The 13,946-nt window shown below is 42.2% G+C and overlaps 1 protein-coding gene across 1 annotated transcript in view; it reads right to left on the bottom strand.

Annotated features, from left to right (window-relative positions):
- LOC311107109 (connector enhancer of kinase suppressor of ras 3-like) overlaps nucleotides 1-13,946 on the bottom strand; it is a 41,855-nt gene that overhangs the window by 21,570 nt on the left and 6,339 nt on the right. Inside the window, exon 2 of the mRNA XM_084149586.1 lies at nucleotides 99-262. Within this exon, the coding sequence (XP_084005712.1) occupies nucleotides 99-262 (164 nt within the window). The remainder of the gene's footprint in view (nucleotides 1-98; nucleotides 263-13,946) is intronic.

Genomic DNA, 13,946 nt, shown 5'->3' with positions numbered 1-13,946 from the left:
CAGTATACGCCTAGGGGACTATCCAAATAAAGTGTGACTAAACGTTATCCTCTGATTGGATATGGTGGACTGGATATTGGATATTTTAGTTCACTAACCAGAGCACAGAGCAGGTCGACAGCCTCCAGCACCAGTTCCTGGTGTCCGATCCTGGTCATCCCCAGCTCTAGGAGATCCTGGTGGGAGATCTTCAACAGCTGCTCCCCGTCAATCTTCTCCCGCTCAAAGTACGGGACATACTGCTGTAGGCTGTCGTCCAGGCCTGGGAAAGAGAGAGGGAGAGAGAGGGAGATGGAGTGTGACAGAGAGAGTGGGGTGGAAAGGGAGAGGGAGAGTGAGAGGGGAGGTGGGATAAGGTAGGGAGAGAGAGAGAGGGGGGGGGGGGGAGAGAGGTAAGACAAAAAGCTCCTTTCAAGGACAGAATGAATGCAAGACCTGTTATGATACCACACACGTGTCGAAGAAGTAAACATTGGTAGTGAGTCAATACAAATCCATCACTCAGGCATTTCTCAGGATAGCACTGTCCAGCAAGAACCAGAATGAAACTGATCTCTGACCACCGTTGATCACACATCTAGCCACAAAGAATTCCACACATTGCAGATAGCAGCGGTTATGACCAATGGCTATTCTATCACATAGTGTGCTCTCATCTGTTGTTCAGACCTTCTGGCCCAATCGGCATTTGCAACTGGTCCCCAAAATGGCCATGTTTGTTGTAAATAGTAAACAAAAAAGCAACTGTCGCCATATGTTGCCATTAAATTCCACACAGACATCCATGGCTCATGTTGGCTTGGAATTCCGTGCTACATGACAGATGGCTCACTCTGACACCATGTCCCAAATGGCACCTTATTCCCTATGTAGTGCACTACTTTTGACCAGGGGTGTATTCATTACACTGATTCTGTAGCAAAACTTTTCTTAAACGGAAGCAAACAGAACAAAACGGGGAGGGACCTACCTGAATTTGTCCAAAATAAACACTAAAAAGTTCAACTGTTTGGACTAATGATTACACCCCAGGGCCACGGAGCTCTGGTAAAAATTAGTGCACTATGTAGGGAATAGGGTGCCATTTGGGCCAGACCCCCAGAGTTTACAGAGCAGAGACGCCTCTTAAATAGCCATTAATGTGTTGCCTCCTGCCACCTTTGTGTTAACACAAGCTAATGACTGTATGTTGTTACACTAAAGTACTTTGGTTAATCTGTACACAACCAAAGTAATGTTTCTAAGTGTTTTGACCTTTGGTGGGGATAGAGTCGCTAAATATTAGATTAAATGCTAAATGCTTGGGCAAAGAAATTAGCCCAGTGCCAAGGGGTGGATATGTAGGTGGGACAGGAGTAAGAGATGTTGTTGACCACTTTGTAGTGACAGGATTGAGTGAGAAGAAAACCCTTGGTGGATACTTAAAGAAATCAAAGGATGACAGTGAGAGAGGAGAGGAGTTCTAGGAGGGCAAAGGGAAAGCAAGATGTCAGGCCATGGGCCTCTGATTGAAGCAACAGCTGCATTCTCACCAGGGTTGGGTCCAATTCTGAATTTCTGAATTTAATTCAATTCAAACAATTTTGACTTGGCCACACCCCACAGGAAGTAGAATTTGAATTGAAAGGTCAACTGCCCCTTAGAACCAACTTCTCTGGTTTTAAACGGCCTATGTGGCATCACATTAATTATAGTGTCAAAATGGACTTCAAAGTGTAAATAGGATAATTTTGGTCATAGAGTCAGTCTCATCCAAAACAGAGTTTTGTAAGTGAGTTCATCACGATTTACTGGAGGGTTGGGTATGGATTACGATCATGCCCACTTGCCCAGTGCCCACTAACATGAGAAAAGCAGCCAGAACGTCCAGACAGTGAGACAGACCTGCCCATTACCCAAAGCCTCAGACTTGTTTGCATAAGACAACACATTACCAATGTTATGTTAAAATAATCCTTGGTCCTAAGCCCTTTATGGAGTGGCCACTTGCTGATGTGTTTGATAGTGTCAATCGTTCGAGTCTGACATTTTGGGGGGCTAAATGAAAATTGAGACGATCAGAGCACATTTGTATCCCAACTGCAACCTGCCAATATTCCAGAACCCATTTGCGAGCATCTTGTCTCCCCCCACAACCTGTTTTGTAACATGATTCCCTATGAAACACTGCCAGACAGATGCACACTCTGGTAATAGATAGTGAGAAAGTTGTAAAAAACTAAACGGCTTTGAAGCACACACGTCGCCACTCGCCAGGGGCTTGATAAGCTGATTGTGGCCTGCCTGCTCAATGTGCCTGCTAGCTACTACCTGCTAGCTTCATTGACAAACACAGCGTTGGAACTTAGCTAGCTAGCAAGTACTTTTGGGCACTGATAAACAGCTTGTACTGTAGCTTGTGCTTTATTTACGGTAGTTTGACAGATTGCAGATGAGGTTGTAGTCATGTTATTGTTCTCAGAAATCCGTCCTGAGCGCGCACCCAGACTTTCCCGACCGACTAGTTTTTCATGCAATTTTTTTTACTTGAGAAATACTGCACCAAACACCTTAGCTAGATGTAAAATTGCACGTTTAAGACCTCCTCTGCAAAAATGTCTAAATTAATTACAGATTTCTTGATTTATTCAGAATATTTTAAGGGAGTGACTATTTTGAGGAAGTGGCTATGTTGTTGCTACGGTGACCCAAGAGGGACAAACAACATCACCTGCCAGGGTACGATATGCGAACATAACATACCCACATCAAACCATACCCCCAAGACAACTCTCGTTTGCAGGGTTGCCATGTTCGCAGTTTTCCAGAAAAATTGGGCTACTTTGAAAACGATGTCGCGGGTGAAAATGTATTGGTCGCGGTTTGCAGGGCAACTTTTTACCAGTTGTAGGTAGGCTATTTAGATTGTCATTATAGAGACACCTATTTCCAACACCTTTTCCATAAAACATATTAATGCGCTAGAAATGATATAATGACTTTTAGCGTACCACAGGCTTTAGATAAATTCATTCTAATGTTGACTTTTCTTATGGAAAATCGTATCAAGCTAAGGTTTTTACGCATGCTCAGTTTTTGGGTCTCGAGCGCTGCACGAGTGGATATTTGAAATGGAAGTTATGGAATTCCCTCGCATGCTTTTGTTATGGGGAGTCCACAATAAAACTGACATTAATGTGGAGAATGATACATTTGCATCTGTTGGCCATCAAGTAGGCTATTCATTTATATGCCATTGTAGGCTACTGTAGCCTACCATTTGATACAATAAATATGTTGAAATGACGATATCGCTGGAGTCATTGCAAATCAATTTGTATACTTGTGTAGCCTACCTGGAGCTGGCAAACGTATTAAATAAATAGCCTATAACTTCAGTTTATTGTTGTTGTAGCCTTGTGTTATTACGCAATTATTAATGGCCATGTTTGGTTAATTAAATTGGAAGTTATCAATTGTGCTCACAGATCTATCGCAAATGTATTATTCTCCACATTTAATGTCATTTGAATTGTGGACTTTTCCCTGAAATTAGATGTTGTCCTATCAGGGGAATAGGGGATTAGCTCAGCAGACCATGGCAAAGTTGAATTGCAATTATAAACCCAGATTTTAGTCAGTAGCCTTTGCCTATTGAAATAACAAGTAAATCTCGCAAATAGGCCATTTATAACAGTTTGTAGTCTTAACATCTAGAACAGGGTTCTTCAATTCCGGTCCTGGAGGGCCGAAACAGTTCTGTTTTTTATTTCTACCTGGTAGTTAATTGCACTTACCTGGTGTCCCAGGTCTGAATTAGCCCCTGATTTGAAAAACAGAGGTGTTTCGGCCCTCCAGGACCGGAATTGAAGAACCCTGATCTAGAACATAATAACTGCACAATTGCCAGAAAATAGCCTAACAATAGTTTTTTTAAGTTTGTCCAAGTGTTTTTTATTTTTTATTAAATATTTTGGGGGGTGAAAAAAGTTAGTCCAAGTGTTTCTTGTACAGAGATTTCGAGATCCTCTGTCCAACTTTCATCACTCAAACTCTCCTGTCGGATTAATCTATAGTTATGCACATGCACAAAAAAATTATAATTATAAACTGGATGGTTTGAACCCTGAATGCTGATTGGTTGAAAGCCATGGTATATCAGATTGCATACCATCGGTATGACAAAATAATACTTTTTACTGTTCTTAAAGTTGGTAACCAGTTTATAATAGCAATAAGGCACCTCAGGGGTTTGTGGTATATGGCCAAAATACCACTGCTAAAGGCTGTGTCATAAGAAAAGCCATATAGCCTACCACACCTCTTCATGCCTTATTGCTTAATCATTGCAGTCAAACAAGTTAAATCGACATCCATTGATGGAAAATGATCTGACGAGTTTAATAAGGGTGAATTATATTTTCTCTTGGGGCATAATCTTAAACTCGCCATAACAAATTACGTCGATATGCCTTCTTAATTCGCTCGATAATGTTATGGAAAAAGGGTTTATTGGATAAATTGTGGACCGGTTTTTAGAGGTCATTAGGCTAGAAATTTTAGCTAGACCTGGCAACCCTGCTCATTTGGCTTCAGTCATGGCTGCTAGTATTTCTTAATGAGCAATCCTCAGAACTATGCCAAATTAGGAAGTGCAGTTGCCCTTGAAGGAAGTAGAATTTAATTCAAACCAATTCAACTGAGATATGAAACATGAAAGTCTCATTCATTTGACAAATCTTTTATCTAAACGATATGCCACTTATTAATGCAAAGAATACAAATACCATTTTAACTATTAGTTTGATGTCTGATCTAATGCATTCTGGGAAATGTATTTTTTCTGATATTTAAAAACATTACGTGAATTATTAATTATTATCGACAACCCACAACATGATAGAATATTTCCAAAAAGTTGTATTTCAAATTAAAGAGCAATTCGCAACTCAATTCAGAATTGAACCCAACCCTGATTCTCACTCAGCCTAACAGGCAATACAGATATCAGAGATAGTTGATGACAGTTACAATTCATCAGTATTACTTGCAATAAGTGGAGAAAATGACATTTCCCCCCTCCAAAACATGTTGTTTCCAATTCATTTGTCCAGGGTCACTAATTCCATCAACTTGGGTTCGTGATTAAGGGCTAACTAGCGTGTGGGATAACGTTTCAGATACCCGAGGAGGACAATAATCTCTCTGAACAGCCAGAGAGCGCTAGCCAATGTCATGCTACACAGCCCATCACCTGCTATTGATAACACACAGGCGAGTCCCAAATGGCACCCTATTCCTTATAGAGTGATGAGAGCCCATCAAAAGTAATGCTCTATTTAGGGAATAGGGTGCCATTTGGGATGCAGACAACAGGCTAACATGTCTTCAGTTCAACTCTATAACATATCCATACTGCAGCTTTGTCTTTCTATCTGCTCTATCCATATTTATATCGCTCTTTCCATCGTTCTCCTCTTGAGAAATCATTCTCAAATTAATTTACAGTCATAAAATATTTGTCTAATTCCTCAACAAGAATTCCCATGCCTTATGTGGTTTGGCTCAGTCCCATGTTGGGACAAACTTTAGAGCCAAACCAAACTTTGGCTTAGGGCGGATTACCATGTTGAAAGATCTCTAAACATCCCTGTTTTCCTGCTTTAGGAATGCTATTCAAATAAAAATACATGTTTATCATTCCAGCTGAGCTTTAATGACTGTTATACTATGGTTAAACGCAAAGACATCGCCACACATGAAATATTTACACAGAGCTCTGTGGCCCGGGAGTGTTTGTTGCTATCAGTTACAGTATACTGTACCTTCTAAAAGACACCAACAAAGCACTGGTGAAGTTGTATCAGATGTCGCTAGGCTGAAGTCTAAAAGTCTACGAGAAATCCATCTTGTGTACTTGGTTTTTGTGCTTCAGTCTGTTCCCACTGGGCATACACTGGTTGATTCAACGTTGTTTCCACGTCATTTCAATGAAAAATGTCAATGAAATGATGTGGAACCAATGTGGAATACACGTTCAATTGACGTCTGTGCCCAGTGGGTTACAGTGCATTTGGAAAGTATTCAGACCCCTTCCCTTTTTCCACATTTTGTTATGTTACAGCCTTATTCTAAAATGGATTAAATAAATGTTTTTCCTCATCAATCTACACACAATACCTCATAATGGCAAAGCAAAAACAGGTTTTTAGAAATTTGTGCACATTTATAAAAAAACAAACATAAGTATTCAGACCCTTTGCTATGAGACTCGAAATTTAGCTCAGGTGCATCCAGTTTCCATTGATCATCCTTGAGATGTTTCTACAACTTGATTGGAGTCCACCTGTGGTAAATTCAATTGATTGGACATGATTTGGAAAGGCACTCACCTGTCTATATAAGGTCCCACAGTTGACAGTTCATGTCAGAGCAAAAACCAAGCCATGACAAGAAATTGTCCGTAGAGCTCCGAGACAGGGTAAGGTCGAGGCACAGATCTGGGGAAGTTACCAAACATTTTTTGCAGCATTGAAGGTCCCCAAGAACACAGTGGCCTCCATCATTCTTAAATGGAACAAGTTTGGAACCACCAAGACTCTTCCTAGAGCTGGCCGCCAGGCCAAACTGAGCAATCGGGGGAGAAGGGCCTTGTTCAGGGGAGGTGACCAAGAACCCGATGGTCACTCTGACAGAGCTTCCAGAGTTCCTTTGTGGTGATGGGAGAACCTTCCAGAAGGACAACCATCTCTGCAGCACTCCACCAATCAGGCCTTTATGGTAAAGTGGCCAGACGGAAGCCACTTCTCAGTAAAAGGCACATGACAGGCCGCTTGGAGATTATTTGGCCTGAATGCCAAGCTTCAAGTCTGGAAGAAACATGGTACCATCCTTACGGTGAAGCATGGTGGTGACAGCATCATGCTGTGGGGATGTTTTTCAGCAGCAGGGACTGGGAGACTAGTCAGGATCGAGGGAAAGATGAACGGAGCAAAGTACAGAGAGATCCTTGATGAAAACCTGCTCCAGAGCGCTCAGGACCTCAGACTGGGGCGAAGGTTCACCTTCCAACAGGACAACGACCCTAAGCACACAGCCAAGACAAAGCAGGAGCGGCTCTGGGACAAGTCTCTGAATGACCTTGAGTGGCCCAGCCAGAGCCAGGACTTGAATCGGATCAAACATCTCTGGAGAGACCTGAAAATAGCTGTGCAGCGACGATCCCCAACCTGACAGAGCTTGAGAGGAGAGAAGAATGGGAGAAACTCCCGAAATACAGGTGTCAAATTGTATTTGCCACATGCGCCGAATACAACAGGTGTAGACCTTACAGTGAAATGCTTACTTACAAGCCCTTAACCAACAAAGCAGTTTTAAGAAAAAAAGTAAGTAAAAAATAGATAAGTAAAAAATATGTGCGGGGGAACCGGTTAGTCGAGGTAATTGAGGTAATACATACATGTGGGTATAGTTAAAGTGACTATGCATAGATAATAAACAGAGTAGCAGCAGCGTAAAAGAGGTTGTGGGGTGGGATGGGGGGACAATGCAAATAGTCCAGGTAGCCATGATTAGCAGTTCAGGAGTCTTATGGCTTGGGGGTAGAAGCTGTTAAGAAGCCTTTTGGACCCTGGGACTAAACACCTCCCTCTGCAACTGGATCCTGGACTTCCTGATGGGCCGCACCCAGGTGGTAAGGGTAGGTAACAACACATCTGCCAAGCTGATCCTCAACATGAGGGCCCCTCAGGGGTGCGTGCTCAGTCCCCTCCTGTACTCACTCCCTGTTCACCCATGACTGCATGGCCAGGCACGACTCCGTTTAGGCAGGTTATCTTTGTGTTCTTGGGCACAGGGACTATGGTGGTCTGCTTGAAACATGTTGGTATTACAGACTCAGTCAGGGACATGTTGAAAATGTCAGTGAAGACACTTGCCAGTTGGTCAGCGCATGCTCGGAGTACACGTCCTGGTAATCCGCCTGGCCCTGCCGCCTTGTGAATGTTGACCTGCTTAAAAGTCTTACTCACATCGGCTACGGAGAGAGTGATCACATAGTCATCCGGAACAGCTGATGCTCTCATGCATGCTTCAGTGTTGCTTGCCTCGAAGCGAGCATAGAAGTGATTTAGCTCGTCTGGTAGGCTCGTGTCACTGGGCAGCTCGCGGTGTGCCAAGCTTGTAGCGTCATACCCAAGAAGACTCAAGGCTGTAATCACTGCCAAAGGTGCTTCAACAAAGTACTCAGTAAAGGGTCTGAAAACATGTGTAAATGTGATAGTTCATTTTTTAATTAATGTTTTAATTTTATTTTTGCCTTTTAATTACAGGGTATTGTACAATTTAATCAATTTTAGAATACGGCTGTAACGTAACAAAGCATATTCTTAATATAATTTGAAAGGAAATACTGAAGTTTGTTGAAATGTGAAATTAATGTAGGAGAATATAACACATTGGTAAAATAATATAATATAATATGCCATTTAGCAGACACTTTTATCCAAAGCGACTTACAGTCATGTGTGCATACATTTTTACGTATGATGGAGTGCTGCATCAGATGACCTGGCCTCCACAATCCCCAATCCACAATCCCCCGACCTCAACCAAATTGAGATGGTTTGGGATGAGTCGGACTGCAGAGTGAAGGAAAAGCAGCCAACAAGTGCTCAGCATATGTGGGAATTCCTTCAAGACTGTTGGAAAAGCATTCCAGGTGAAGCTGGTTGATGGAATGCCAAGAGTGTGCAAAGCTGTCATCAAAGCAAATATAAAATATATTTTGATTTGTTTAACACTTTTTTGGTTACTACATGATTCATGTGTTATTTCATAGTTTTGATGTCTTCACTATTATTCTACAATGTAGAAAATAGTAAAAATCAAGAAAAACCCTTGAATGAGTAGGTGTTCTAAAACTTTGACCGGTAGTGTACATCACGGAAGAATGAAATATAATGAAACTTTTTGACACCCGATTTCCGTTGTAAAAAAAAAAAGAAATCGTAATTAATTATTAAAATATAAAAAATATTAATAACATTCCCCCCATGAGGCCAAAGAGTGCGCTTTTGGTAATTGACTGCAGAAAAGGGCTACCACACTACAATTCACACGAATCATGCAGCCAAACAAACAGCCAGTCCAATGAAAAGCCTTCTAATCTGGACAAAGATAATTCCCAGCCCCGACCTCCTCTCAAATCCAGTGGCTAACAAGCATACAGCAAAGTATTAGTGTAGCCTAGTTTCTCAGGATTTTGTTACAAATAAGGGAATGGCGCAAGCCCTCTCTCTTTACCCATCCGTCTCTCTTTCTCTCTCATCGACTCTTTTTTTACAGCTCTCTTAAGTCTCTTTATTCTCCTTCTCTCTATGAAGGCATGTATTCACAGCTCTGGCAGAACTGACAGCGTGATAGTATTGCGTGTACAAAAGGCAGTCGCACTGTACTACACTATTGCTTTCATACAGACCAACTTCAAGTAACAACAGACAAATATAAGAGCATTGTTTTGAGAGGTCTATTGACAGAATTTCAAGATTCCCCAAATGGCTTCAAGTTGAGACAGAACCTTCGGATAACTCTAATGAGAACTTGATGAATTTCTCAGAATTTAATATCACTTCTTCCCCGCACCAGGAATACAAAGATAGAGCATGCTTATCTGACAGACAAGGTTTTTAATAGTCACGTTTAATACAGTACTACTGATATAAAGGTGTCTTCAACCATACACTCAACTGTGTATGATAAAAGAAATAGACCCTTACAGCACTAACAGTGAAATCAAACATCACCCATAAACCCTCAATTCAAAAGGATTTAGATACTTTGATGTATTGTGAGTTAAAATGTTTTAACCAACTATGGGGTGGTTAAATGTGTGTTCATTAATCGAGTCGATTGATGCACATGTGCGTCACATGGTGACGTCATTTTGAATATGGAATAGCTCCCCCTGTGTTTATGTTAGAGACTTACCGTTTTTTGTAGTGGCTGCAGCTCAATCCCCTCTTTCCGCCAATACAAAGTGCCTATTCTGTAACATGGGGCTTGTGAAAGCAGCCTTTTTCTACACATGAGAGGGTCCGGACAAGAGCATCGTCATTGTTCTGCTCTACGACGCACACAAGCTTCAGGGAGTCGTCTGAAGGTAACCCAGTACCGGGCTGTAAAAATTGTAGAAAGTGCATAGGGGGTCAAATGTGCCATGAATAACATGACCAAACATTGGGCTAAAATTTCTGAGTTTTCTTACGTCGCTCAGATATAGGACAGACACTTCAAAATCTTGTTCCTTATTATGTATTTTTTGAGTGTCTGTTTTGCCGTGTACAAATGCGTTATTCAATGCGTTTTTGTATGGGCTATAGCAGTAATGCCAGATTTGATGTTAGCTATTCAGCAGCCTGATGATCTGGCGGTAGAAGCTATTGGCCAGTCTTTTAGTTTTAGCCATGATGCTCCTGTAATGCCTGCGTCTGAGTGATGGAAGCGGGGAGAACAAGCCGTGGCTTGGGTGGCTGAGGTCCCTGATTATCTTATTGGCCTTCTTATGACACCTGGTGTTGTAGGTGTCCTGGAGGGCAGGCAGTGTGCACCCAATGGTGTGTTCAGCTAAGCGTACCACCCTCTGTAGTGCCTTGCGGTCAGCGGCGGAGGAGTTGTACAGACCTGAACACCGAAACTTCCCTATTGAGTCTTTGTTTGTAGGCGGGGAGGAGCAAAATGGGGTCATGGTCAGATTTGCCAAAAGGAGGACGGGAGATGGCGCTATAACCGTGTCGAAAATACGTATAGCAGTGGTCCAGCGTAGAATCTCTGCGAATTGGAGAGTCAATGTGTTCATAGTAATTCAGGAGCACTGTAGGTTTGCAGATTGGACATTACACTGAACTGAAGTGAACGCGGCCTCTGGCTTTTTCATTACAGCACACAAAGGCATGTGTTGTGCTGTCTAGGGAAGACAGGGCATGAATGAGTGGAGTTTGGACCTGCATTCCAGAGGCAGAATGTTTACTTCACCCCTCACAATAGAACAGGGGTGGTGGTGGTCATGATACTGTGTAGTGATAATGTGTCCAACCATTAGTGTGTGCTGCGTAGTGATAATGTTGTGGCCAATCATTAGTGTGTCCTGCGTAGTGATAATGTGTCCAACCATTAGTGTGTACTGCGTAGTGATAATGTTGTGGCTAACCATTAGTGTGTACTGCGTAGTGATAATGTTGTGGCCAACCATTAGTGTGTACTGCGTAGTGATAATGTTGTGGCCAACCATTAGTGTGTACTGCGTAGTGATAATGTTGTGGCCAACCATTCGTTTGTACTGCGTAGTGACCATGTGTCCAACCATTAGTGTGTACTGCGTAGTGATAATGTGGCCAACCATTAGTGTATACTGTGTAGTGATATTGTGGCCAACCATTGGTGTGAACTGCATAGTGATAACGCATCTTATCAAGACCTGTAGGCTTTCGTAAGCGTCATGCTAATAACTCATTCGGAACACCCGTTAAATGCAGCTGCCTATGCTACCCTGCCTATCTTCCTTGTTTCAATCAAAATACATTGATGAAGCTCTGGTGTTGTGTCATTAATCAGTTGAAATTACATGGCCTTATAAGTTCCTTGTTCACAGAAATCAGTTGTTGGGGGACTGGCCACACATAACTGCAACAGGTAGGTATGTGTATGTGACGTGTCACCCTTTGGACTGTGGTAGTAGGTGGGCCCGTAAAAATAAGTTTGGTTTCACTCCTGATAAGCTTAGCCAATGGCAGAGGGTGGTAAGGTGAAAGAGTCTTATGACTCAGACTGAGGTGTCACCGAGATTAAACTTGGTATACGTCCCAAATGGCACTATATTCACTATATAGTGCACTACTTTTGACCAGGGCTTATAGGGCTCTATTCAAAAGGGGTGCACTATATAGGGACGAGGGTGCCATTTGAGACTCACCCCAAGGAGTCATCCTCCCTCTAAACAAGTACATAAACTGGATGCTCCTGTCCTGTGGCTGTGGAAGAACCCAAGTTTAATGCACATAGTCTTTCTTATGCAAGAGTTTGTGTCATTGTGTTATGCCAAAATGAAAAATATTAAAGTGCAGCTACATTTTGTGTTATGGGTGAATCTAATAAAATAAGGATAACCGCTTGATAACAACCCTTATTTCAAACTTTTGCAACATATCAGACACTTTCTTCAGTCTATAACAAATTGGGAGTTCCATTACCTATATCTATAGTCTTAAATCTTGATTTACTATCAATCACAATCTTCCTCTATAATCTCACCTGTCAGAAGAGCGGGGGAAAATGCGGACTTGCCTGAACGTGTTCGCACTACTGCAGTATATTTACTGCTAGTATATATGAGTTGTGTGTTTTCAAAGGTATTTTCATATAGAAGGAAAGGATATACAACATATCATTTTTTACTGTTCACAGTCAATTATTTATCTGTTATTATAATAATAATATAATAATATGCCATTTAGCAGACGCTTTTATCCAAAGCGACTTACAGTCGTGCGTGCATACATTTTTGTGTATGGGTGGTCCCGGGGATCGAACCCACTACCTTGGCGTTACAAGCGCCGTGCTCTACCATTATGCACTGGTTATTTATGTGATTATAGCTACCTAACTGCTGGAGCCAAATACCTGGAAGAGAGCCTGACAATTATGTCACTATATTTACACGCATGTGAAGATATGCCAATTCAAATAGAAAGTATTTCAATGTAAAGACACCTTAGGGACCACACAAACACCGCACTGAATGTTGATCTGCCGTTCATCTGCCGTTCGTCTGCCGTTCATTCGGCACTGTGTGTTTTAGGGCCAACCCGCTGGTGGACGTCTGACTGCCGACATTTTCCCGCGATTCTACGTGTAGAATTGGTTTGCACTTGGTTTGCAAATGACAGCCGGCACTCTGTTCAGAGGTGCTACTGTAAGTACCTTCGGACAGCTAACGCTACTCGTGTGTCCATGCCTTTAAAGCTCTCATGAAGGAACCTGCTGCTGTTGTCAGGTTGGTGGTGTAAACACACTGAGCCACAGCCAAAGCTTGAAGAAGGAAGCATTGTAAACACTGAGCAGGATCTACGGGACCAGTCCAAGGATCGTTCAGCACGTTTTCCACAGGGATCACAACAGCCTGAGGCCTGATGGTAGGTAAGATCTGAGCTCAGATCAGGGGCATGTGTATCAAGCCTCTCAGAATTGTTTTATTTTATTTCACCTTTATTTAACCAGGTAAGCCAGTTGAGAACAAGTTCTCATTTACAACTGCGACCTGGCCAAGATAAAGCAAAGCAGTGTGATAAAAACAGGAGTGCTGATCTAGGATCAGGCCCCCCCACTGTCCATATAATATTTTTCGTGTTGATCTAACACTGAACAAAAATATAAACGCAACATGTAAAGTGTTGGCCCCATGTTTCATGAGCTGGAACAAAAGATCCCAGAAATGTTCCATTCGCACTAAAAGCTTATTTCTTTCAAATTTTGTGCATAAATCTGTTTTCAACCCTGTTAGTGAGCATATCTCCTTTGCCAAGATAATCCATCTACCTGACAGTTGTGGCATATCAAGAAGCTGATTAAACAGCATGTTCATTACACAGGTGCACCTTGTGCTGGGGACAATAAAAAGCCACTCTAAAATGTGTAGTTTGTCACACAACACAATGCCACAGTTGTCTCAAGTTTTGAGGGAGCGTGCAGTTGGCATGCTGACTGCAGGAATGTCCACCAGAGCTGTTTCCAGATAATTTAATGTTCATTTCTCTACCATAAGCCGCCTCCAATGTTGTTTTAGAGAATTTGGCAGTACGTCCAACCGGCCTCACAACTGCAGACCACATGTAACCACGCCAGCCCAGGACCTCCACATCCGGCTTCTTCACCAGCGGGATTACCTGAGACCAGCAACCCGGACAGCTGATGAA

The sequence above is a fragment of the Coregonus lavaretus genome (genome assembly GCF_964263955.1).
Source record: "Coregonus lavaretus genome assembly, chromosome: 31".
Taxonomy (NCBI): Eukaryota; Metazoa; Chordata; class Actinopteri; order Salmoniformes; family Salmonidae; genus Coregonus; species Coregonus lavaretus.
The sequence above is the reverse complement of the archived record's forward strand: the minus strand, read 5'-3'. Positions and strand labels throughout refer to the sequence as shown.